Source organism: Lutjanus erythropterus, chromosome 15 (genome assembly GCF_056507025.1).
Source record: "Lutjanus erythropterus isolate fLutEry1 chromosome 15, fLutEry1.hap2, whole genome shotgun sequence".
Classification (NCBI taxonomy): domain Eukaryota; kingdom Metazoa; phylum Chordata; class Actinopteri; order Lutjaniformes; family Lutjanidae; genus Lutjanus; species Lutjanus erythropterus.
Window position 1 is genome coordinate 35,923,056 of NC_139331.1, and position 26,143 is coordinate 35,949,198.

The following is a 26,143-nucleotide window of genomic DNA, read 5'->3' on the forward strand; positions in this document are numbered from 1 at the left end:
TTTAGATTGATTTATCAGGAACTGATTGAACCTGACTGACACTTTTCACCATTTTATGACATTTAATAAACTGAGCAATAAAGGAAAATAATCAGGACATTAAAAGGTAAGTTCATGTTTTCAACCTGAACCCGATTTTCCAGTGTTTTTGCCTCTGAGTAACTAATGGGAGATAACATTTTTCTGAAATCGGTCCAGTATTGAGGGAGACCACAGCAGCTGTGAGCCGTGAAACAAGCTGTAACTCTGTGAGTTAAGGGTTTATTTCAACCAAACCAGAGTTTGTGATTGTTAGAACAGTGGAGAGATGTTTTTGGTGAGTTTTATTTTGTTTCTTTCAAGCTTAAATGAAGTGTGTTTTACGATGATAAAATGACTGATTCTGTAAAAGGAGTCTGGTGGCTTTACTGAGAGCCAATAAACATCTGTTTCTGGTTAAACAAGAAGGATCTTATCTGTAGGAATCCTTTCCAAAGTGTTGTCAGGCACAATCTGAGCCTGTCAGTGACAAAAACAAACGCTTTGTTTGTTTATTTACACATATGGAGAATTTAAAAAGACAGTATATTTTAATTACAAGGAATGTGAAGGAGAATTTGCCTAAAACCCCTCAGGAACACTCATTCATAATACATGCAAATATCCACTAATCCTATCATTATTAATTAAGAACATACCACTCATGTAATACGACTTAAAGTTTCCATAAGTTAAGTAAAGTAAGACAAAAAAGTGAGAATTGACACAAGGAGTGGCATAAGAAAAGTTTATTGTAGGCTGACCAAAGGAAATATTGTTTGGACTCAGCTTATGTAGGCAGTCCATATGGAAGAATATTGATTGGTTAGAGGAAGTGATGTGAGGAGTCTTTCTAATCTGCTGTGGAGACAGATTCAGAAAACGTGAAGGCAATATATTCCCTATTTAATCCAATGTCCGTAAGGATTACCTTGCAGCCTGTTTTGTTGCTGAACGTTGCTCCGGACTCGCTCAGTACTGCACCAGTTTCAAGACTGACTGTCCTCATCAGATGCTTAGACAAAAAAATATGAGGAAATGTTCAAAAACACTCAATGAAACATATTTTTTGATGATAAAATTCAGTAATTCTGTAAATGGTTTTGATGAGAGCAAATAATTAGATGCTTCTGGTGAAAATAGGGTTCAGGTTGAAAAATACCTTAATTACATTTCATTAATTGGTATTAAAAAAAGTTAGCTGGAGCTAACTTGATGACTATAACCAACAGAAATGAAAATGACGTTTGATTTTAGCTAATTGGGCCTAAAAGAGTCTGAAAGTAATGAGGTGTAAAGTCAGGCTCCATCCATTTCTTCTTTTCTTCTTTGCAAAACAATCTGACGGTTTTGGAGTCTGTGAATCCCTAGCAGCCTGCGTCTTTGTCCTCATGCGCAGGTCAAACACCGTCCAACTTTGAAAGTACCGTTTAAATGGTGTAAATGGGTCTCACGTGTACAGCAGGGATGCACAGCCGTGACCTTTTCTGCTGGCAGGTACCAGTCGTTACTCCCTCACAGTGGCTGTTTGAAAATGTTCGTGTTGTGTTTAAGGTCATTCAGAGGTGTTTTTTATCCATAAAACCTCAGCGAGAGCTTCACAGAGGTGAAGTTTTAGTCAGGGGTGATATCTCCGTTCTGGGAAAGTGAGGCAGTCAGGACCGAGTCGAGAGCAGAGCAGCAGCTCCCCTCTGTTGGCTGATCTTTATGAGAAAAGCAGCCTGCTGGCAGAGGAGCGCTGGCTCAGGCTGGCGGCCCAGCCTGACTGGATCGTCCCCCGCAACACTCCGTCCTCATAATTTCTCACTCTGGATGTCAGCGGAGGACAAACAGTCTGCGATGAATCGGCAGGCGAAGGTGCCGTCGGTGGACACCTCCGAGACGTTTCCAGAAATTTTTGATGGATGACGAGAACCAATTCAGCTCCTCTTAAGGATTACAGCTGAACGCTCGATAGAAGAAGCTCACACATTATTAATGCCTGCAGATTTTTTTTTCTCCACTGCTGCTTACTTCACTTAGCTCTCCCCTGAAATGGAAAACTCGACTGAGGAGACATGTCTCAGCGTTTTATACGTCACAGCTTCGCCCTGATGTTCAGTGCAGTTTTATTTATCTCTGCTTATCATGACGAATATATTAATATCATATAAAACTGTAAAAATAGTCTCATAAAAACTCTCTAACTTCACTTGAGCTTCAGATATGGTTCAGATGTTGGCAACACGTAGGCTGCGTCAGAATTTCCAAACTAACATGTTCTTAAGTACGCTAAAAAAACAGTATGTCCAAAACCTTGGTCTGAAATCAATAGTAGTAATAGGAAATATTACAGTTTGCAAGCACTGGACACTGTGCTGGCAAACAGATCCCACAATGCAATGCAGTGTTAATGACAACAGCAACAACATGACAGACAAAGCCAGATAGGGACCAAGGTAGCTCTGTGTAACATCAGTAATGTTTGCAATAACGCAGCTTCAGTCGAGGTCTGTGTTCTCTGTGAACGATGTTCAGTTATCCATGATTAAATTTGTCGCCGGCAGGTTGAAGTCAACGGTGACGTCACCACCCTGGACCTAACCAACCTCATCTCCCAGACTGAGTACGATGTGGCCGTCACCCCGATCTACGACGAGGGACCCGGATCACCGATGCTCGGAAACGCTATCACAGGTCTGAATCCGCCTTTCATCTTTGTCTGATGGTCACCTTTTAATTCCAAGCAGCTTTTCTCTGACACATTCACACCTGAGTCGCTCAGTCGGACCACAGCAGCCTAATTTAAAGTAGTCTAGATGTATATAGATATTTTCACTTTTTTTTGCATTCAGTTGGAAATAGATCCCAGTAAAAGTTTTGACAGTAGGGTGTATGGATTGTAAAGTGAGTTGTTGGAATGGCAGCTTCAGTTTTATTAGCAATTATATCAAAATCTTGGCAAAAAAAGGAATCTATACGGCTCGATCCCACAGGAGTATGCTGTAAAATCTTTCTTTAACAATATCAAACTTTACCAGTCGCACAAACCCTCTGCAGTGCCTGAACAGTACATGTGTTTTAGAGATGTGCACGGCGTCTGTGATGGTGGTCAGTTCCGCCTTAACTTCACTTTCCTCTTCACTTCCCCTCCTGGACTGAAAACAGCCTCCAGAGGGGCCGCGCTCTCTGTGCACCATTAAACCTGTGTGTGATCATTTACTGCATTGGCTCTGTTTGTCATTAATCCCAGGTGAACTGTAGAAAAACACGTTTTCCTCCCCTTAACATTGTATATTCTGTAGCTCTTAACTCTAACTGAGTCTGGTTCCAGACGTCTGAATGGCTGCCTACATCTCAGATTTGTTCAGTGGTTCAAATATTTCTGGTGTTGTGATTTTTGACCATCGATCTGTTATAATGGACCGCATACTGGACCCAAAGATGAGAACTGATTGCCTGGCACAACAAGCTTTCTAGCTTTTGCCCAGTAGTGTTTCTCCTGCTGGCCCAGAGAAACATTACTGTGGTCGCAGATTTCTAAATCACTTGTCTTGGCTTGAGGAAAGTTTTACAAATATAAAACCCTCATGGATCACAAATTCATAATAAGAGTCATAACTGAACCTGTTTGCAGTTTGAGGTGTCCTGTCATCGGTCTTACAGGCGTCTCTTTTATAACAGTAGCTTACAGGGAAAAGTGAAATACTGCACACTGCAATACCGCGAGTGGCCACTGGGAGAAATTATTGCTCTATCACCTGTTGACAGGTTCTTCTCGAGTTTGAGAAACAATCAACCAATCAAAGCTTTGCAGGCAGGATTAAAAATGAGGATGTCATCTTCCTACATAGTTAGCTACCGAGCTAGCCAACTACATTCATGAGATATAGCAACAACAAAAAAAATGCCAGAAAATGGCTGCGATCATGAACGAGATTTACTCCAACATTTAACATGATCCAAGTTTTTGACCCTTCAACAACCATTTGCACAAATGAGGGGCCAAATAACAAATGTCCTCACATTTCAAAAATGTCCTCATTGTGAGGGTGGAAAAACTGGTCCTCTCACAGGACGCGGGACAAAAGCACAACAAAAAGCACAGTAAAAGGGACACAACAAGTCCCTTTTACACTGCTGTTCAATGCGGGTATGTTGCGCCCTTATTCCGCCTCATCATTCTGTATTAAATGTGCACACACAGAATTGGGTATGATTTCACAGAGCTGTTATTGGTGTTGTTGCGCCATAAAATACCTGATTTCACGGCAGCTATTCTAAAAAAATTTAATGCATGTTGCAGTGTTTGCAATTTTTTTTTATAATTCATGACAAATCAAAGACAGCTTGTTCCGCTAAGAACAAAAATACACTTTGTTCTGAGTGTTCCCAGTAACTCTTACCAAATAGGCTCAGGTTTACAAAAAATCAAACAAAATCTGCTTCATTTGTAGATGAAAGTGCACCAGGGAGGTACTCCACAAAGAAAAAACACAAATTTTTGTGGATCTCAAACTCAGTCAAAACAGGACAAAATAACTTTTAAAAATCCACAGGGCACTGATAAATGCCAGTAACAATGACAAACCTTGTTTCCTCTTCAGTACCTATGACAAAATAAAACAGGATAAATATAAGAAAAAGTAAATAATAACACACTGAGTCAGTTCATTGAGACGTACACACATGATGTTTGTGTGGGGGACTGCTATGATTGGTGGAACTCGCAGAAAGCAACAATGATTGGTCAAATTTGTGGAAAAGTTGCGTAGTTTGGACAAAATTGCAAGGTCGTACAGAATTGGTTGAATTTGTGTGAATTGTTGCGATCGCATTGCAACTTCCTGGAGGGACTGATTGTAGTAACAGAGCTGAGTCGATGAGACAGGTGTGTGATGTTGTGATGAAGTTTTTTGTGTGTGACCCAACACAAATTCAAGTTAGAAGAAGACCAGCTTCCAAAAATCGCTGCAAATTGGGGAAACAATAAGTCCAGGAGCTCCTAACCCTCTGAGCAGAGGACGAGATCAAACGCCATATAACAGGAAAGGCAGAGGCCTTTGTTATTGTTAAAGACAAATCACTTGCATATAAAATAAACACACAAAGACACACACCTGTTGTCCTACAAGGTGCAGTCCGCTCCACACTCGCAGCTCCAGTAAATCGTCTTCACATGATGTTGCCTCATCTCTCAGACCTCCTTCTAATCACCAACACATCCGTCCTCCCTCCTGTTTCTGTGTGTGTGTGTGTGTGTGTGTGTGTGTGTGTGTGTGTGTGTGTGTGTGTGAACAGATGTTGTTCCTGCCCCCAAGAACCTGAGGTTCTCTGAGGTGACCCAGACCTCATTCAGAGCCACCTGGGAACACGGAGCGCCAGACGTGGCTCTCTACCGCATCGGCTGGACCAAGAAGGGCGAGAACAACTACCAGTTTGTAAGTCAGCCAGAAGAAAACAGGACTGTTTTCTTTAAATACCATTTTTCAATTGATTGATTAATCGATATTAACATAATTTTATCATGTTTTAGTCCATGTATCAGGTTTTTAGAACTAATGCTGTAAATTGTACCGGGAACCCTTCTGGTGCATTATTAAAAATATTCATGCTTACATCAAGAATTAACCCCAGAGTAGTTGCATTAATCAAGGACTTTTTATCAAACATGCACACTAAAATTACACCAAAGTTGGTCACATGAGACTAATGGTTAAAACTGCAGGCTGCACCACACATCTGCAGGAGAAAAGACTGATATTAAAATTTCAATTCGGGGATTTTATGAATCGATATCAGACCAGGCTAAGGACAATCGATTCGAAATGATTAATTGATTTATTTAACCCAGCATGACTTGAAACATGTTCAACAAACAGAAATCTATCACAGTAAATGTTTTGTCATCTTAATTATTTTAACATGACAATAAAATCACATTTTTGCAGAACTCTTGATGTTCTGGGCAGCTCTGACAAGGCTTGGAGAGTTGGCTATTGAATATCAATTTTTTTTATTGCAAGAAAACAATAAGTGCTGATGGATGATGAATAATTCACAGTAATTTCCTGTTTGCTTATTGTTCAGCTGTCAATTTACATTTTGCAGCAACATATCTTAGCATGTTCCATTCCATAATCATCACTTTTTTATGGCTTAGTGAAAAATAAAAAATCCTGTATTTATGCGATGGGTTCCTTTAAAGGTTTAAGGTGGAACTGCCCAGTTTTCCAGTGGCCCGTTATTCCAAAACCTGGAAAATTCAAATAATGTCCCATCAGACCAAATCCGATTTGTCTGACAGCATTTTGGGGTGAACTATCTCTTTAACTAGTCAACTAATCAGTGGATGTAAGTCTAAGAAATTAACGTCTTTGTTCATTGTGCGTTTTGCACATGTGGATCCTCTTAAAATGTTTTCTAATTCTGGGGAAAAAAACAGACGTGGACAAAGTCTCCAAAAAGTTTTAGAAAGTTTGGAAATCCCAGATCAGCATCTACTACTGGCTTAGACTGAAACATCTGGCACCTTGACTTGCGTCCAGATTCTATCTGGATTTGTTTTGTCCACTTTACATTTGTATTTGTTATCAAAAATGCATCTTCAGCAGCTGGATAAACAATCCAGTTAAGGGCTCTCTCTTAAAATATGCAAATGAGCCCTGTCTGTCTGCAGTGACATTAAACATCTGGATCGAGTCGCCGCATCATCCCTGCAGAATCCAACCACAGTGAAGGTTTTTAGCCCGAAGCCTCACGGTATTTCCTCTGATTAAAACTGGAGCCCAAACTCAAATTCAGCAGCACAGCTCCGAGTTCAGGCTCAGAGCATTCGAGGACACCTGCTCGATGCCGCTCAGACTCTCTGACCTGGTCCAGATTTAAACCGTCCACCTTCATGTTAACTGTTCCGTCCTGCTGACATGCAGATTGTTCTCCAAGGAGGGTCGATTAAGTCACGATTATGAAACTGAAGATGGTTTCGTTTAAAGGAAAAATGAAACAGTGGTGCTGCAGAACTGTCATTTAGGATTTTTTTTTATTACTGAAGTAAAAAAATAAAAATAAAATCACAAGAATGATCCATTGTGGTTTCACAGATCCCTTCAACTGACATGCTTCACAAAACTTAGTTATTGTGTACGCCAAGATTTAAGTAAAAACATCCTGTTTAGCTGAAGCAACAATAATGCTCCCTTTGTTTTCTTCTTGTTATACTTTGGCCCTCCAGGCTTGTTTTTGGGCCCACTTTCGCCTCCCCACCCATCACACACTTCAGCACAAAAATCTGTGAATGAAATCTGTGCCAGCTTGTTAATTACAGTGTTAGTTTATCTCAGAATCTCACATTATTAGATTTCTCATTTATTGACTGTAATCATTGCAAAATGCTTCTTGTTCCAGAGGTTGGGTCTAACTGAGATGATGGTAAATTTGCAGAAATACATTGATGAATTTACTTTATTTAATTTACAAAAGTTGCAACATGCAACATGTAAGTAACAACTGTGCAACTCAGATTCCATTTATGTTCAAAAGGGACAGGAAGAAGTTGGAACTTTTTTTGTCCTCCTCCTCTTACTCTTCACACACTAATAACAGAAAATTATATTTCAATTTACACCCATCAGTGTCGTAAAGGTTGCAGATCCCTGGTTTAGAGAAATGTAGAGAAAAGCAGAGCTTGACAGGTCTGCAGTGCCTAGTTACAGTTGCTAGGCGATGATTGGACATTCGCTGTGGAGGCGGGGTTTAGTCGAAGGGTTAATATTTGCTGAGGATTTCTTAATCAATCGAAAAAGCCATTGGGCGAAGGGTCTTCAACTATACCATTAAAATATAGTTTAACATTATCATGTTGTAACATACTTCTTCCTCTTCCTCTTCCTCTTCCTCTTCTTCTCCTGTCTCCATCACCAGGCCATCCTGAGTAACGAGGATACCTCCCACGTCCTGCAGAACTTGGACCCCGACACTGACTACTTCGTCACTGTCACCGCCATCTACCCCGACGAGTCAGAGAGCGAGGACCTGATGGGAAGCGAGCGCACGTGTAAGCAAGCTGCCCCCCCCCCCCACACACACACGCATGCGCTCACACACACACACACACACACACACACACACACACACACACACACACACACACACACACACACACACACACACATCGTCCTACCTGCTCCTGAAAAACAACCATGATATTTTACACTCACAGATGTAACTAATGTTGAAATAATAATAATGTTGTTTTCTCAACGTCTCTTTCTAGTGTTGAAGGCTCCGGAGGGTATGTTAAAATGAGAAGGACAGGTTCCTTTTCATTGAAATGTTCATGATTTTGTGTGGAATTGTCATGTGGACCATAAGGGACAGTGTTCATAGAAACACACTTTGTCTTTCTTAACTGCATGTATACGTGCATTTCAGTGCTTCACTGTGCGTTCACACCACATGAGACTTCAGTCTGTCAGTAGATGTGTTGTTTCTGTGCAGACGTTGTGACTTTACTGTCGCCTCAGCTGAATAAGAAAACATAAAACACTTCACCTCAAACAGTTTTACCCAGCGGTTTATCTGCATTTTTAAATTAGTGTGCAAGAGCTGTTTATGTTATGTCATAGTTAAGTCACACTCCTTCAAATAAAGTGTTACTCAACCATCATTTTACTGAAATTGATTATTTAATCTTTGTGTAGGTTGTTGTAGTAGGAAAGATTTCCAGTGATGTATTTAACTGCATTTAATCATTTCTTTTATTTAATGGCGATGTGATGCAGTATTCAGCAGTGGTCTTTAGGTACATCATGTTGTTACAGTTTCCCAAAATTGCCATTATAGTTACTGCAGCCATATAACATGGTGATAATAATAATAATAATAACATTATAGACTCTGTTTAAATCATGCATAAACGTGTATAGATAGATTTTAGAAACATTTTCCTCATATTTTCCTTACAGTAGTTGTGTAATCGATTGTGGTGTGAACGTTGACTCAGAGCTTTAAATGCAGAAAGTGTGTAAGTTGACCTGTAACATGTCATCCTCCACAGACCTCCATCCATCCATGTGAATGATTGTTTTAATTTGATTAACTGTCAGTCATTTTGGTTTATCCCCCATCCTTCATCATGTTGTCATTATAACATTTCTGTTGTCGCAGTGTCATCATCTCATATTGTAACGTCATTTTATCGTCATGTCATCATCATCGTCATCCTTCATCAGTGTTCACCTCAGTCATCGAGTTCATGTTGTTGCATGTTGTTGCATTATTGTCCAGTGTTTCTGCTGCAGGGTTGGAGGTCACTGAGCTTCTAATTTGACTAAAACTCTTCAAAACTTGATACAGTATTAAAATAATTTTATCTGTTATACTTCCAAAATTTGATACTGAGCCGATCCAAATTTATTTTATACAATAACAACATGTATTATAGTACATTTTAGATTTCAAGAATTAAATCAAAAGGTTGAGAAAAAACTCAAATGTTCCCTATCAGGACCAGGCATAAGAAAAAAAATAATCAAAGGAGAAAGATTTTCTTTTGCACTTGTAAAAATAAAGTTGAATTAAGTTGAAATGTTGAAGAGTAGAAATACTGTTTTCGACCTCATCCTCAACATTACGACTTTATTCTGTAAATGAAAAAACAAACAAGCAAACAAAAATTTTTATTAAATTAAACAATAAAATGAAAATAAAATTCTTGCTCCTCTCAAAATTTAGATGTAATTTTATTCTCTAAAATATAAAATTTTAAGAAAATCTGACTGATATTTGTCATCCGCTCATTTTTTTTTTTTTTCATCTGTCTGTAATAAACTCTCTATTATATTTTTTATATTCTCAAAATTCTTCTTCCCCTAAAATGTTGTAAATACTGAAACTGATTATAGTGTCACCCTAAATTTAAATTAGTTATTGTGGCCCCTCAAAACAAAACCCACATTTTTAAAAAGTTGCTTGTAAATTTCTGGGTAAAAACTTAAAACGATTTGTGATGAAGATAAATAATTTGAATGAGAGGTCAGTGACCTCCAGCCCTGCTCTGAACAGCTTCATTGACCTGCTGCTCCCGTTTTGAACCTCATCACCCCGCTGCTTTCAAACTTAAAATTGACCCCTTCCAGTTTTTGTGACCTGCGAGACTGTGGGATTATCAGCATCACTACCATCATCATCCTCATCATCACCATCATCATCGCTAATCAAACACAAGGTGCACTGATTTCTCTGTTCGTCTCACCGGAGTTCTCTGTGTGCTCCCAGTGCCTCCCGAGCCTCCTCGAAACCTGAGGATTTTCAACGCCACCACCACCACGCTGGCGGTGAAGTGGGACGCCGCTCCCGGCCCCGTCCAGAACTACAAGATCACCTACAACCCCGTCGCTGGAGGCGAGCCTCTCTCGGTAAGTTCACCGCCTATTTTACAGAATTTTTTAAAATGAGACGAGGCTAAAATCTTGGCCAAAAATACAGTGGTGTCATCAGCGTACGTAGATCACAAAAAATACTTCTTCAGTTTCCTTTGATTGAGACACCACAGATTTGTCATGCCTGACCTAAATAAAATGTGTTCAGAAAAACAGGAAGAGAAAAACATGAAAGAGAAGTAATTATTGATTTTTAGCAGATATATATTAACATTTTAAAGGCAAAGGAATAGAAATGCTTATTAAACTCTGTTTAAAAGACCACAAGAAAGAAAATGACAGTCATAAAGTGCAATAAAGGGAAATAAAAGTTATGGTGCTGTTTCAGTCTAACGAGGAAAAAGTAGAAATAGATGAGTTACAGTTTTTTTTAAAAAAAAGTCAACCAACTGGTCTTTTTTGGCAATTAGATTAAAATAAGGTAGGTGTTATTATATTCACCAAAATGTCAAAACTTCAGTATTGTGCATTCCTATTTTTTCTGAGGATGACACAGCTCTCATCTTTTATCCTTTTAGCTTCTTTCCCAGCAGTTTTACATCTTTTTTCCATTTTGGACACCCTGAAAGTGTCTCTCCAGAGCGAGAGAAAACTTCCCATCATATTAAACGGTTCATAATTGATTCGTTTCTATAAGTGCACTGGGACTCGTTATTTAACTCCTCTGACAGACTTACAGCTCTCCATCATATTGAGACATTCAATCGATTTGTCATCAAGTGCGCTGGAGATGTTCCCGGTGGTCACATCACAGCCGACGCCACCGCACCCCAAAAAGAGCAGAACAAAACCACTCTGAGTGGCTTTCAGGAAAAATCCACCCTAAAAAGGAATTCAGTCATATTGTTCCTGTGACCTTGGACAAACAGATGATACCCGGTGTGCGGTCACAGCCATGTGGTGACGGGACGGAGGGATTTCTGTTCTGGTAAACCTCAAATTTACAAAACAGTCCATGAACTGGAGCCAATTTGGGTGTAAAAACTTAGATAAACATTTCACAAATCCCTTCGGTCAGTCTATTGTTCATGTCAGTGGAGCAGCTCCAGCTTTTGTCTCTTGATAAAATGAAGAGCCAAGTGTGTGTGTGTGTGTGTGTGTGTGTGTGTGTGTTAGACAGTAATTCAGGGTCCTTCAACATTAGTCCAGGGGCAAATATTTTTCTGTGGGAGCAGGAATTTCAGATAAAAGAAATTAAACTCATTTAAGCCTAATTAGACTGGTATTATTTAACATTTCTCACTTTATTACAAAATTCATGTTATTTTTATTATATCATATCTTTATTATAGCCTATATCAGTATGAACAGACTCCTAAAAACGTGGAGTAACATTTGTAATTCCATAAACGTAATTGCAGAACACACTGCAAAAAAATCTGAGCCACAGATTGGATCATTTTTCAGACCAGCAAGCAAGAAAAAAAATGAAGGATTAAGGTACTATTGTACTATAACACATAGAATATATAGACTGCAAGTCATAATACACTACTACACTCTGCAGTCTGGCTCAATGTCCCACCAGCAGCACTATCTGATTGGTTAGAAGTCACAAGAAACAGCCAATCAACAGACAGGCAGACACAGAGCTGCTCCAGTGAGCTGAGAGGAGCTGTGAAAAAGTTAAGACAGCAGAACTATCACATCATATGATCTGTGTCTATGACAACAGCATAGTTACACCAGTTGAGGCGATGTGACGGCTTTTAAATCAGTCGTTCTTCGTATTTTAGAATGTAACACAGTACACATCTGTCCTGTCTTTTCACTTCAGCTCTGCATTGAGATTTTATTATTACTTATATAAAATTAGCAGCAACAGTGAAACTATATTTTTGACTATGATGGTTACATGCAGTCGATCCGAATGAGCCACAGGACAACGGTGATCTGACCCAGCATCTTTTTTCCAAGCCCTCTGCCTTTCTTGTGCAGCTGCTCTGTGCTTTCGGGTTGAAAATAAAAGAACATTTTAGAAAGGTGAACTGGTGTCACCTGTTTCATGCAGCCAATCATATATTGGATGGGGTCTTTTCCTTTTCTTTTCTGATGTCCCTGTGTGTTCAGGTCTCAGTACTTCTGCAGCTTCTAACTGAATCTCTGTGGTTTGAAGTTTAGTTTCTCTCTTGTGTCGCTGTTTGTACTTTCAGATGATAGCTGTCATGTTAAGTTACTGCTGAAGAAAACCCAACACTCCCTGATTTTGTGGCTTCATAATAAAAGCCTTCAGATACTAAAATACTGGGGGACCTTTATTGTCAAGCGCTCATCAGGCGTTTTACAGCCTGATGAGCCCGTATCAAGACACGCCTTCAAGCGGTTAGCCCAGATGCAAATTCCCACAGCGCTGGATTGACATGTTGAATCAAACTGAGGCAGCACATCTTCTGTTTGTGCTCACAATGAAAAAATATCAGGTGCAGATAGATGATAAAGTCCAAAGGGGCGATGCTAGACTGCAACAACGGCATAGTCATTATAGTCATTACTGTCAGTCATAATTTTGAAGATATTGATGTGATATAAACAAAACTGATGAGCAGCATTTTTTTTTTTTTTTAACGGCACAGATGCTTCCTCCCAGAACTCCACAGTGGCCTTCCAGAAAAAAATCGGGTGTTAAATGACACACGAAAAGCTTAAAATGCATTGACATGACATATGAAAAGTGGCCACTGATGATCATCATGAGTTACAGTAGAGACCAGATCAGTTACACGTTAGAATTTGTTTTAAAATCTCGTGTCCGTCTTGAGATTCACAGAAAGGTCCAGTGGGTGTTCAGTAAAACTCCGCCAGCGCTCTGTGAGATACATTTCTGGCTATTCTGAGCTCCTTCGCCATATTTTGACATTTGGTTTATGACAGCGTCCCTCAGCTCGGTTGTGTAGTCAGAGGAGTCCTGCGTTTGGCCACCAGGCTCCCATTCCTGCGCGATGACTCGACAGTGATTAGCCCTGGAAATAAGTTGAAAGGAAACTTGTGGGCCGTATGAGAAGCATTTCAGTGAGTTACAGATTTTATTGTGTCTCTGAGATGTTATGACAGTGTTCCCCCAAACAATGTGTCAGGGTCGAATCATGATGTCAGCGGTACAAATCTGTCTAATGGATCTCTGATCCCTTCGTTACGTCAGATGTGTATACCAGAGGACTGAGAGCATCTGGTGTCGTGTTGTCGTCTGCAGGCTTGTTGTTTTTAACATCAGTCATGTGAAGGCAGACAGGATGTTTGTGCAGGATGAGCTCAGGGTCTCATCACTGCCCTGAAGAGAGTAGAAAAAGTAGTAAATGTCCACTTTGGGAATTATGGAAAAATGTGGAAAACTACTGTTTCTTTTAGCTCCAGTTATGTGCTATATGTTATATTATTCAATAACGTAAAATATTACAGTCAAGAGGAATCATAGCTCCAGACTGAGGTGGTCTCACAGTGGAATAAATCAAACTGGACACCCACTGAGATTTAAATCCCTTTGAGAGTCTGCAGGCTGAAGCTGATTTTGACTTTAACTTCACTCTTATTTTTTCTCATTGTCCTCTCATCCCACAAAAAGACACAAACCAACAATGAATGAATCTATTTTCAATCCAGAAGTCGTCCAGAAGCTATTAAAAACACATTACCCTGAACACACACTCTGTAGTTTATTTTGACTCACTGTCCCGCTGGCTCAAACACTCACTGCAGCACCAAATATGCATTAATCCGCTGCTGAAAATAGTTCCCAACAAATCCATGATTTTCTGCTGTTTGTGTAATGTTTAAATAAGGAAAAGAAATCTGTGAGACTTTTTAAAGATTTGTGTCTTAAATAGGAATGAATAGACCTGGACCTGAGAACAACAGACAGCGTAGGCAGGTTACAAAGTATTGAGAGTTGGACAAACACATCGTTGGTTTTGGTCTTTTAATTTGAGATTTATTGGAAAAATGTAAAAAAAAAAATAAAAATAACACCAGACTTACCCTTTAATAATCAACTCAATTAAAAGAACTAAAAATAAATATTTGTAATTTTGATACTAATTTCACAGAATTACACCCTTTACAGACTTAATTAGAAATACTGGATGTTTTGGTGGCCTGGTGGTTCAGTGGGTGGAGCGTTCGCAGCAGCTGTGGGTTCGACTCCCGCCTGCTGCGTGTCGTCCTCCAGTCTGTCTCTCTTCCCCTTTCCTGTCTTCAGCTGTCCTGTACATTAAAGGCATAAAATAAAATAAATGCATGGTATATAACATTTATCAGTAATTATTGATGTAATTATTGATCATATAGGTTGTGACTGACAACATGTTGTGGAAGTGGCCAAAGTGATAAAATAAGTTATTGCTTTTTGACCAGATACGATGATATAATGACACTGATCATGCAAAAATATTGTTGTTATGACTATTTCACAAAATATTAAAACTAGGGCTGCATTTTCTATAATCAATAGTTGAAAAAGCTAACAATCAATTAATCATTAATAATTCATAAGATACATAATACGTTTTTTCTCATTTTTTCACTTCTTTGTATTATTATGTCTTTTTTCCCTCATTTTAAGTTTAAATTAGTACAAGTTTCTTGCCTTGACCAAACAAAACTATGTCAAATTAGGTGCAGTTACAGCCTTTTCTAAAGTATTGAATAATGATCGATTAATACGTTTTTAATCGGTTAAATCTTTTTATTATTTCATCCTAAATTAATCGTTAACATCCCTAATTAACATAGTGATATTTTTGATAAATAATCATCAGTAATGTGAATATAATGACTCACTATGTAAAGACAAATAACAGAACAGCTTAAATGTTCAGAAAATTACATCATTTTACTGTAATGTAACATTTCAGTGTAACATTTATTCCATATCACGAGATAACTCTAAAACATCATCTAGTTTTGTGTCACAAAACGATAAAATATTGATATATTTCCCATCCTCACGCTCAGTTACCTCAAGATTAAAAGATGATCAACATCAACAAAACGTTAAGCTCGATACCCAGAGCAGAAACTGAACAAGACAGCGGCTCTCTGCGTGTTTCTCAGAATGAAGATTCAGCCAAATACCTAAAATACTGATGTAAATGTGATGTGATACCCTCTGTCATTAATCTCTTAGCTACCAGGCAAACTGTTTACACCCTGCATGAATGTGTTTACAGTGTCGTATCCATTTCATGATATACTGCAGCAAACAAGCTCACGATTTCCCAAAGGCCTACTTGGATTCCCTTCCAGAGAAATGCTTAACTTACTCATGTGTAAATAATGTAAATAGTTTGCTGACATTGTGATCAGAAACAGCGGATCAGCCTCCAAAACATGACACACCGCGGAGTTTAGTTCTTTGGAAGTCGTAGCGATGACAGCAGAGATAAGTGGTCACAGATTCAGAGACAATAAGTCGCTGCTTTGAGCGATTTTTTAGATTTTTCTCAGATTTTATTCAGAGTCTTTCAACTTGATAAGAGATTTTGTATATTTTTATTCTTGTATTGTGTAATAAGAAAGTTTCCTTGATGTATGCAGCCTTTAAAAGGATCAAAGTTTTCAGATTTGATCATGTTGACTGATGAACAGAAACAGTTTATCTAATGTTGACAGAGTGTTTCTGAATTAACCTTAAGGTTTTTAGGGCTTTTATTTGATCTTTCTTTGCTTCTCTGTTCAAATTGAATAACCCCACAGTTGAGGACACAGACAACAGACTTCTCCATGTGTTTCTGCTGTTACATTATTCATTATTCACTGACGTGTCTGTTGGCTGTGACAGTCTCGTTCATGCGTCAGCCGCATGTCTCTCAGCATCAGCTTTGTCAATCTGAAGATAAAAGACTTTTCTGACTCACTGCCGACACGTTTCCTTTGAACAGACGCAGGTCGGAGGGAAGAAGACCAGCGTCATCCTGCAGAAGCTGGACCCCGACACTCAGTACTCTGTCAGCGTGGCCGCCGTGTACCCCTCCGGCGTCAGCGCAGACATCTCCGGCGAAGGAAAAACCAGTAAGAGTCACATGTTACAGAACATCGAAAAGATTTTGTTCTAATGGGGCTACAGTCAAATACTAAAGGACTAGGATTTTTCTATTTATGTTTTTTATTTATTTAACAAGGAAGACAACAAAGCATTTAAATTCAAGTGAAAAATGCAACCAAAGCAATGAACAAAGGACTTCAAGATGTAGCTTATTTCCAGTCCTTGTTCCTGTTTAATACAGAGACAGAGACTAACAATATAACAGACAGACGATCAACACAGACAGCGAGTGACTGAGAGCAAACAACCACTAAACACTGAGTGAGAAAACATCTAAAAACGACAAAATGAAAAAGTACTAAAATACTTTACTACAAGTAAATTAAAACATCTTCTTAGGTTTAAGTATCACGAGGTGAACTCCTGTATCTGTATTAAAACTACTAATGGGGAAGATATTTAGTTTTTCAGTGGCATCAAAACCTCATATCTGCTCTTTGGGATGTTTCATGCATTCTTATAATAATTGAAGAATGAAAAAAAGACAGAAACAAGACGACACTGTCCAATCAAAGCCATGCATCTCTGAAGGTAGTGTTGGTAAAATAGAAAATATTAAGATAAACTGAAGTAAGTTTGCCTTTATGGGTTTAGTAAATTCTCATAATTTTTTATGGTAAATAAAATCTTCAAAAGCTGATTGGATTACCTGAAAAAAAAAGCATTGTCACAAAAAAGAAAACAGATTTGTTTTAAAGGGAAGTCCAGACATGCAGTTTGCACACCGTCACACCACACACACTCAGTTCAGACAGTGTGCACGTGAACGTGGCTCCAAGCTAAAGATCTACAGCGAAGATTCAGGCTGAAAACATGGTGGAAATAACATTTTTTTAGTCGACGTGGCATGTTGGGGCTTTAGGAGACCAGGCGAGCAGTATGGAGGCACTGTCCCTTTAAGTCAAGACAAACTTCATTCATATACCACAAAACACAGTTTGGCTCAGGGGGCTTTACAATCTGTACAGTACAAAACCCTCTGTCCTTAAAGACCCTCAATTTGGATAAGACAAGAGACCATCTCACTTTATCCTCCAAGTTTAAACAGAACTTAAAGTTTACAGAACAATGCAAGAAATAATACAAGCGACTGCAATCTAATAATAACCAGATATGTTTGATAGCAACAACAATAAACAACAGTGATAATAATATCAATTTAAAAGGAGAAAGTATGAGTATGTGACGTGTAAGGAGGTGTGTGAGCGTGTGTTACTGCAATTAGAGCAATAATAAAAGCATCACAGTGAGTAAAACTATTAAAACATGGACAATAATACGTGAGGAGTGAAAAGAACAGTATTGAACCTCCCAAAACAGATTTATTGGAGTGAAGTACCAGCACTTAGGTGGATCAAACACAGACTTTGCTCCGACACGTGTTGTTTCTGCTCCGTCAGAGCCTCTGGGTGGAGTGAGGAACCTGCAGGTGCTCAACCCGACCATGACCACCCTGAACGTGCGCTGGGAGCCTGCCGAGGGCCGAGTGAAGGAGTACAAAGTCATTTACGTTCCCGCCGCCGGAGGAGCCGAGAGCATGGTAGGACTGGTAGGACGACCATTGGCTTCGTGAGGGCTGGCACCGTGTGGGGTTCGACCTGACGCCAAATAATTTCACCTGAGTGTTTGAACACGTCCGGTGCTTTTAAATCCATCAGCCGTCTTAACTGAAAAATGTGTTCCTCCATAAATGTTTCTGGAGAAAGACACCTCACCCTGTTATTTCACACTTGTTTATAGTTTCTTGTGAAAGTGATCTCATGCATGTTGATAACAGCGAACGATGAACGCAGTTTAATGAGATGTTTCACAGCAGGAAAAACTGAACTGGACACTTAACTCCACTGCTCCAACGCATGTTGAAAGCTGATGGTGCTGCCATTTTAACCACTAAGCTGTTTTCCATGGTTATTTCTAGTCACATGCTTGTTTCTCTGTCTTCTGTCTCAGTTTGGAAACAGCTAATTGGTGTAATTTGTCGTTAAATTCAGGAAACAGTGTCTGCAGGCACCACCAACACCATGCTGCGAGGCCTGCAGCCCGACACCCTCTACACTGTGTCTCTGGTGCCTGTCTACGCTGCAGGAGACGGAAAGATGATGTCTGAAAATGGAAAGACAAGTAAGACTGAACACTAAAGTTCATCCAGCTAAACCTTTACAGGATTACGTTCCCTCAGATGCATCATTTAATTACAAGAATTTGCATTTAAAGCTTCTATTGAGGTTGTTAAATGAAGCTTCAGGTGCCTGTCATCATATTTTATGACATCAGAAATTTAAAAAACAAATCAAACAAATCAACTTTTTTAATGAAGAAAACCCCTCAGTTTCATCAACATAAATGTAATTTATGTTGCAGTTAGACTGATTTTACACCACTCTGGTAACACAGGTAAGCAAAAATGTTTTTTACAGTCAGATAAATTTGCATTTTGGCAAATTTTGGGAATTATTGCATATTTTCTATATAATAAAGTTTGACTTTTGGACTTAACAACACTCGAGTTACCGGAAATCACATGAATTGGAAACAATCCTTCACAGCCACCTTTGGTAGTTAATCTTACAAGTAGCATAACACTAATTATGTTAACGAAGCCTCATCTTTATCTGTAACTGTGCAGAAATGGCTTTAAACAGAGTGAATATTCATGCAACAAAAGCTTTGCAGCATTCAGCTGTTGATTTTGAATGTCAGCGAAGCTTTGCTGAATGTTTGCTTAAATAAAAAGTAAAGCTGCTGATTCAGTTCAGTTAAAATATGCTCACTGAGCCTGTCTTCTGTGGTACAACATAGAAGTTAAGTAAAATTACTATTTAAATGTATTTAGAAACAAAGACAGCTGGAAAAAAAATCTAAAGTCCAATGCTGAATTCAACTGCAAACTGTACCTTACACTTTACATTTACAATTAATACATTTATTCCAAAAACCAATCAACAGCCTTGTTACAGCCCAGCTGACTCAGGAAATCTAGTAGCTGGCCGCTGGTATGAGGACCACCCCTTAAATTTTATGGTTAACCCAAATGCAGTCACAGACCAAGTGACAGAACGCAGTTAAAAGGTATTTATTGTAAATAAAGAACTGAGTGAAGTGGTTGAGGTTGTAAACAGAACAGTAAAGTTGAGCAAACTGAAGCAGAGACTGGAGTCATGAGAAGGAAACAGAGAGGAGAGTTAGTCACCAGGACAAAACAACAAGAAACAAAACTGGAACAAGACGCAGCAAACACCGACTGTTAGAGGAGTCTAAGATCTTTGTGCAGAGCCAGACTGAAATACTGCGAGCTGATGAGCCGATGAGAGGCAGGTGAGCAGACTGGGAGTGGTGATGAGCTGAGTGCAGACAGGTGTGCAGAGGAGCAGAGCTGGAGGGAAGCCACGCCCATGACACAAACACACAGAGACAGACAGGAAAACACAGGGGAAACAACAGACATCAGACATCATTTAATCATGATAAAAACACAACAGATTCATATCGTCTCAAAATATTTAAATGATTTCTTCAGAACCTTGAGACATCAGGTCTTAAAGCATTATAACCTCTTGTTCAGGGCCTCTGGGAGGAGTGAAGAACCTGAGGGTGACAGACCCCACCATGACCTCTCTGACTGTGAACTGGGACCCTGCTGATGGAGCCGTCCGTCTGTACAAAGTCTTCTACGTGCCCGTCGCTGGTGGCCTGGAGGAGATGGTGAGACTCTTTTACACCTGTCTTACCTCTGAGGACAAAAACAGATCGAGCCAGTTAGGAGACCGATCAATTAAATGATTTTTTAAATTATTAATCAACAGGAGCAGGTTCCTGCAGGCACCACCTCCATCGTCCTCAGGAACCTGATGCCTGACACGCCGTACACGGTGTCGGTGTTACCGGTTTACCCCGCCAGAGAGGGGAAACGCCAGTCAGAGGAAGGAAAGACCTGTAAGTTACTGTGGGACTGGAATTATTTCATGAATTTAATATATGTTTGGACTGTAGTAAAGTTAAAACAGTTTGAGAATAACAGTCCTCCTCCTCCTCCTCTCAGTGCCTCTGAGCGGCGTGGGCAACATGAAGGTGACCAACCCGACCATCACCACTCTGACTGTGAACTGGAACCCCGCTGACGGAAACGTTCAGGGCTACAAAGTCATCTACAAGCCTGTGGATGGAGGACTAGAGATTGTGGTAAGAACATCTTCCTGCTTTGTTTAATTTGTAGAAATAACAGCCTGACTGTGAAAATAGAAGAAAAAAGATAAAATTGCCTGAACAACAGAGCCTGTCACACCGAATGACATGTAAGCTAGCTTTAGCCTCAGTCTGTTACCATTAATGTTATCATGTACGCAGCTGTTAGCTAACTTTACATAAACACTTTTGCAGGGTTCTTTTTTTTAAACATGTCAAGTGGAAACATTAAAAATTCAGCTGGAGACTTTTTGGCCGAGTCAAGGAGTTAGCATTAGCATTAGCTCCCATCAGCCAGCGACACTTCTAAAATCTGCATGTGAGTCGTTATTTTAGCCGACAAAATCCACCGTCGTCGGCTACAAATGAGAATCTGCTTTTGTTTATGTCTCTAAGGCATCACAGACCTCGTGTTTACTCACAATGTTGATGTTAAATCTTCCACCGTTATCACTGTCAACTATAGTCTTAGCAACAGTAACTCAGGAGGGCGGAGCTTAGGGAAGGATCAGTTGAGTTAAGTTGAGTTAAGTTGAGAACCTTGGTTGAGTTAACTTGAGTCAAAATGCATTAAACTGATTTGAGTCAAGTTAACTTGAGTTAGTTGATTTTACTTGAATTAAGTCAAAGGTAGGTTTAGTTAAACTAAAACTAAATTAATCTACATTTTTAATGATCTCTGTGGTGAAATTAATTTCTTAGAGAAGTTGATTTAATTTCAAAGACGAGGCAATAACACACTGACCAAAACCCTGACTAACACTGGTAGAACATTTAGTTCAGTAAGTTTTATTAGACTGATATTAGAAAACTGAAGTTTTATTATTATATTTCAAATATGATCATTTGTTATCATGTCTCCAGCTGTCTCTTTAATCACATCTGGACATTATCCAGTCAGTTCTGATTCTGTCCGCAGGAGTTTTAGATTAAAGTTCTTTAATCTGTGAGATAACACAGTTGTATAACGCTGACTTCAGATCAGTGTCTTCTTCAGTCTGATCGGCTGTTGCACTTTATTGCTGGATGATTTTGCAATTTGATCTGGAAGATGTTCAAGTCTCAAATGTGTTTTGGCGCACAGCGTTGTGTTGTTAACACCGCGGCTCTGGGACAAGGCCTCCTGGGTGTTTTTACACTTGAGGAAAAAAAAAAGAAAGATTCTAGAGAAATGTTTCAGCTCGCAGTAAAAAATCAGGTCAAATATTCAGAAGCAACTTTAAGAGAAAATATTTTAAAAAACTGGTCTGACAATTGCTCTTGAAATGTCTCAGGTTTTTCAGCAGAAGTTAATAAAAAAGCTGTCAGACTTTATTTGAGTTTTCGCTCTTCAAAAGCATCGAAACGATCAAAGCCGTCAGCGGGGATTTAGTGATGTCATACTTTCTGACAGGATAATCCCATCATGCCGCTGCCGCACAACAGTGTCTAAATCCTTTTCCAAGAGAGCATCCGTCATCGCTGCATGGCATGTTTGTGGGGTTTATATTTTTTGGAGAGGCTCTATGTGTAAATCCCGCTAATCAGACGCCCGCCTGCCGTCAGCGCTCGCCGAGGTTCCGACTGTAAAAGAGCCGTGAAATGATTTGGCTGCTCGTGTTTGTCTGTTTAGAAATGGTTCGTTTGCCTCTGCAGATGACATAACTTTTACCCCCAATTAGTACGTCAAAGTTAATTTTACAGAGAAATGTAAAAAATCCCATGCCAGAGAGTCTGAATACAGACTCGCGATGGAAGAACTGAAATAACTGGTACCACTTTACTGCAAGACTACTGTCATAAATGGTTCATAATTAGGTTTTTAATTCAGTTAGAAAGACTTTATGAATCATTAACCAGCTGTTATAACACATTAGATAAAAATAATGATAAAATAGTGAGCCTTCATTGATCTTTAGCGACCATCATCATATCTTACTAATCAAAAACTTCCATTTAGCGTCAAATTAACATCAGATGAACAGATTCATACACTGGTTTGAATATTTTCACAAAATATTTGACACTTTAGCCCAAAAACATCAATTTGAGCCTTTAAAATTTACAGCAGTTGACCAGTAAAAGATCAGTAAAGTGATATGAAGTTTTGGTTGCTGATCCTCAAGGTGAAGTCTTGTCTTCTCACCTGCTGGACGAGGTCAAAGGTCACGGCTCCTGGGGCTGGCAGGAATTTACTCGGCCGGTAAAGGGCAGTTCCGCAGGGTGTTGAATTCACCGTGTCTGTCTTTGCAGGAGCAAGTGTCAGAGAGCACCACCAAGACCGTTCTGGACAAGCTGCTGCCGGACACCCGCTACAGCGTCACCGTGGTCCCCGTCTATGCAGAGGGAGACGGACCCAGCCTGTCTGACGTCGGGAAGACAAGTGAGTACCTGTGACAGAGGGCAGGGAACAACTGGCAGTGTGGTGTGTAAGATTTTACTTAAGTTTAAGGGTTTCATTAGAAATATGGACAGTCACAAAGAAAGGAAAAAACCAGAACAGAGACCCTGTTTACACCTGGCTTTTACATGTGATTTATGTGATCCAGTCACAAATGGACAGTTCTGAGTAAGTCCATTCACACCTGGCATTAGAATGTGTTTCCACCTGTGTCTTCATACATAATTTCCACTTGCAAGACTAAATGTGTTGTTGTTTTTAACCAAAGGTTCAACATTAGTAGCCAACATGCAGCAAGAAAGAAAGAAATTACTGTAATATTTGCTGAATTTACATGAAGGCTCAAATAATGAAGAATTTGTCGTTCACAGCGTATCACACACTTAATGAAGTTTCTTCTCACTCAGTAACGTACTAAACTGCACAATTTTTAAAAGGAGTCTGGTGATTTTCTCCAGGCGTGACAGAGAAGTGGCCTGTATTGGTTACTGTTTACCATCCAAAAATGTTGTCTTCTTTAAAAATTCAGTATAAATGGTGAAATCAGTTGAAACTGTGTTTTAACAGCTGCTAAATGTTGGCAGGTAGGATGCACTTTAGCCACCAGTACAGAGATGCTGCAACAAACAGACAGAAGGTTTTTAAAAGAAAAGAAAACATAATGTTTTACATATCATGCCGAATTTAGGAGAAGGCTCAAATGATTAAGAATTTGTCATACACAGTGTTTCACAAACTTAATGAAGTTTCTCTTCACTGAGAAACTCACAAAATTGCGTGTTTTTTAAAGGGAGTCTGGTAGTTTTCTCCACAGGTGACTGAAAAGTGGTCGGTATTGGTTACTGTTTACTGTATTTGTAAAAATCGTCATTTGTCCTGCCAACAATATGTCGTCATCTTTCATAAATTTAGATTGTAAATGGTGAAATCAGTGGAAACGGTGTTTTAACAGCTGCTAAATGTTGGCAGGTTGGGCGCACCTCAGCCGTCGGTGCAGAGATGCTGCAACAAACAGACAGAAGGTTTTGCAAGGACGGAAATAACTTGACGTTTTGAAACTGATGCCAAATTTCCAAGAAAGCCTGAATGATAAGGAATTTTCCATCGCCATTTGCAAAGTTTATGAAGTTTCTTGTCATTCATCAACTCTCAAAATCACCTGATGTTTTTTTAAGGTAGTCTGGTGATATTGAGGTTAGTAGATCACTGGTGAACTCAGTTGAAACAGACGATTTGTTCACATCATCTGCTGTTTATCTCAGCAGGTAAGAAAACCCAAACAAACTTTAATTTGCATTAAGGCGAACAAAGTGGAAGATGCATGTTAATACCAGGTGTAAACAGGACCAAAGAGACAAACTGAATGTAGCTGAACTTAGCACCTTAGCAGGAGCGGAGCTAATATATTTAAACTACTGTCATTTCAACTTTAAATTCTTTAAATATTTCAAGAACTAACATTTCTAATGCCAGTTTTCATCAACAAACACACGTGTATTCCTGCAGTAGATTTTGTAGTTTTCATGGATGTTGGTGTCAGACCTCAATGCTATCGTGCAGAAAAGTCGTATTTTTTTCTCTCCATGGCTTTTATTTTTCTTTCCTCTTCTAGCATCACTTAAGAACTATTTATTGGTCTAATTTTAATTTGACTTTGTCTTTTTAGCAACTATAGTTTCTCTGTTATACTTCAAATAAAAACTGGTCAAAGGATGGAAGTGTGAAAATGTATTTCACTAATAAAAGTGAAGATAACAGATTGAACCTTGCTATTGACTAATGTGTTACGCAAGGAGGAATTTTAGTGACAGACCCAGAAAATAGGTTCTTCATTGTTTCACAAGTACACAAACGGCACCAATCACATTAACAGCAGAGCAACTGAGTCTGAATCAATAAACCTAAAAGGAAAAGTCAACCAGAAAACAACCATTTTCCTGTCATCCAACATCTGAACAAACTGCCCCCTGGACACCAGTAACCTCTGACTAGACAGCAGCTGTGAGACGCTCCCATCCAAGTTTTGACTTTGACTTCCTGTTTGGTGTCTCCGCTCAGAGCCGCTGGGTTTTGTGCGGAACCTGCAGGTTACCGATCCCACCACCAGCACCCTGAACGTCCGCTGGGACCCCGCCGAGGGAAACGTCCGCGAGTACATCGTGATCTGGGTGCCCACCGCTGGAGGAGGAGACCAGGATGTGGTAAGACAGAATCCACACTCCAGAGATATTATGTCACCACCGGTTTGATCTCCACTGAAGGCGAAGAATCACTTGATGGCAGAAAAGTCGGCTGAACTCTGCCAGTTTTATGTAACTGTCCGGATCTGCCAGATCCAGATGTTGGATTTTAACCAGAAGCTGAGAACTTCATCCATGCCTCATTAGTCTCTTGGTTTTTATGACTGGCTGAAATGTGAAATTGGATATGTTTGTTTTAATCCAAACCACTTTGAGACTTTTTAGCTACCTAAAAGTCAGACTGATTGTTAAGTGAAACTGATTGTTCAGCGGCAGTTAGAAAAGACGTATTAACTGTTATTTAATCGATAAAATCAAAATGGGATTCAAAAAAATCCTCTTTTTCTGAACCTGAGCCATTATTAAGTTATTATTATTATTATTGTAATACCATCTGTATTTTATTGTGGTCAGAGTTTCTTTGTGCCATTAATCCATTGTTAGTGACGGGCTGTTTGGGGAAAAAATGCTGCAAATAAGTCAAACACAAGCAAATGCAGAAATACTGTAGAGCCAAGTTACAACACCACTGATGTTTCTGGGGAACATTAAAAACTGGAGGAACATATTCAGAATTAACAGCCTCTCTGCTCATGGTCATACGTACACAGGTGCCACGTTGGCCGTCAGATCGTGCATCACTGTCGCTGCTGTTTTGGTCCAGTCAAGATAGATACGTGTAGACGGCTACATTTTGTTCTGGATGAAAAGTTGTTGTTTCTGTATTCAATGGTTCATAACCTACATGTGGATCAGAAACCCTCGAATATCACATGAGTGATGCTGCTTAACTTTCTCAATCTTCTTCTCTTTCCTCTTTGACTACTACTTCTCTTTCTTCTTCTTCTTCTTGTCTTCTACTGCT

The 26,143-nt window shown here is 39.4% G+C and overlaps 1 protein-coding gene across 1 annotated transcript in view; it reads left to right on the top strand.

Annotated features, from left to right (window-relative positions):
* The window catches only part of col12a1b (collagen, type XII, alpha 1b), a 193,266-nt gene that overhangs the window by 76,610 nt on the left and 90,513 nt on the right, over positions 1-26,143 (top strand). The window contains exons 27-38 of the mRNA XM_084737671.1: positions 2,565-2,694; positions 5,299-5,438; positions 7,921-8,053; positions 10,258-10,415; positions 16,313-16,442; positions 17,877-18,016; positions 18,468-18,597; positions 20,039-20,178; positions 20,280-20,409; positions 20,516-20,655; positions 22,891-23,020; positions 25,097-25,239. Of these exons, the coding sequence (XP_084593797.1) occupies positions 2,565-2,694; positions 5,299-5,438; positions 7,921-8,053; positions 10,258-10,415; positions 16,313-16,442; positions 17,877-18,016; positions 18,468-18,597; positions 20,039-20,178; positions 20,280-20,409; positions 20,516-20,655; positions 22,891-23,020; positions 25,097-25,239 (1,644 nt within the window). The remainder of the gene's footprint in view (positions 1-2,564; positions 2,695-5,298; positions 5,439-7,920; positions 8,054-10,257; positions 10,416-16,312; positions 16,443-17,876; positions 18,017-18,467; positions 18,598-20,038; positions 20,179-20,279; positions 20,410-20,515; positions 20,656-22,890; positions 23,021-25,096; positions 25,240-26,143) is intronic.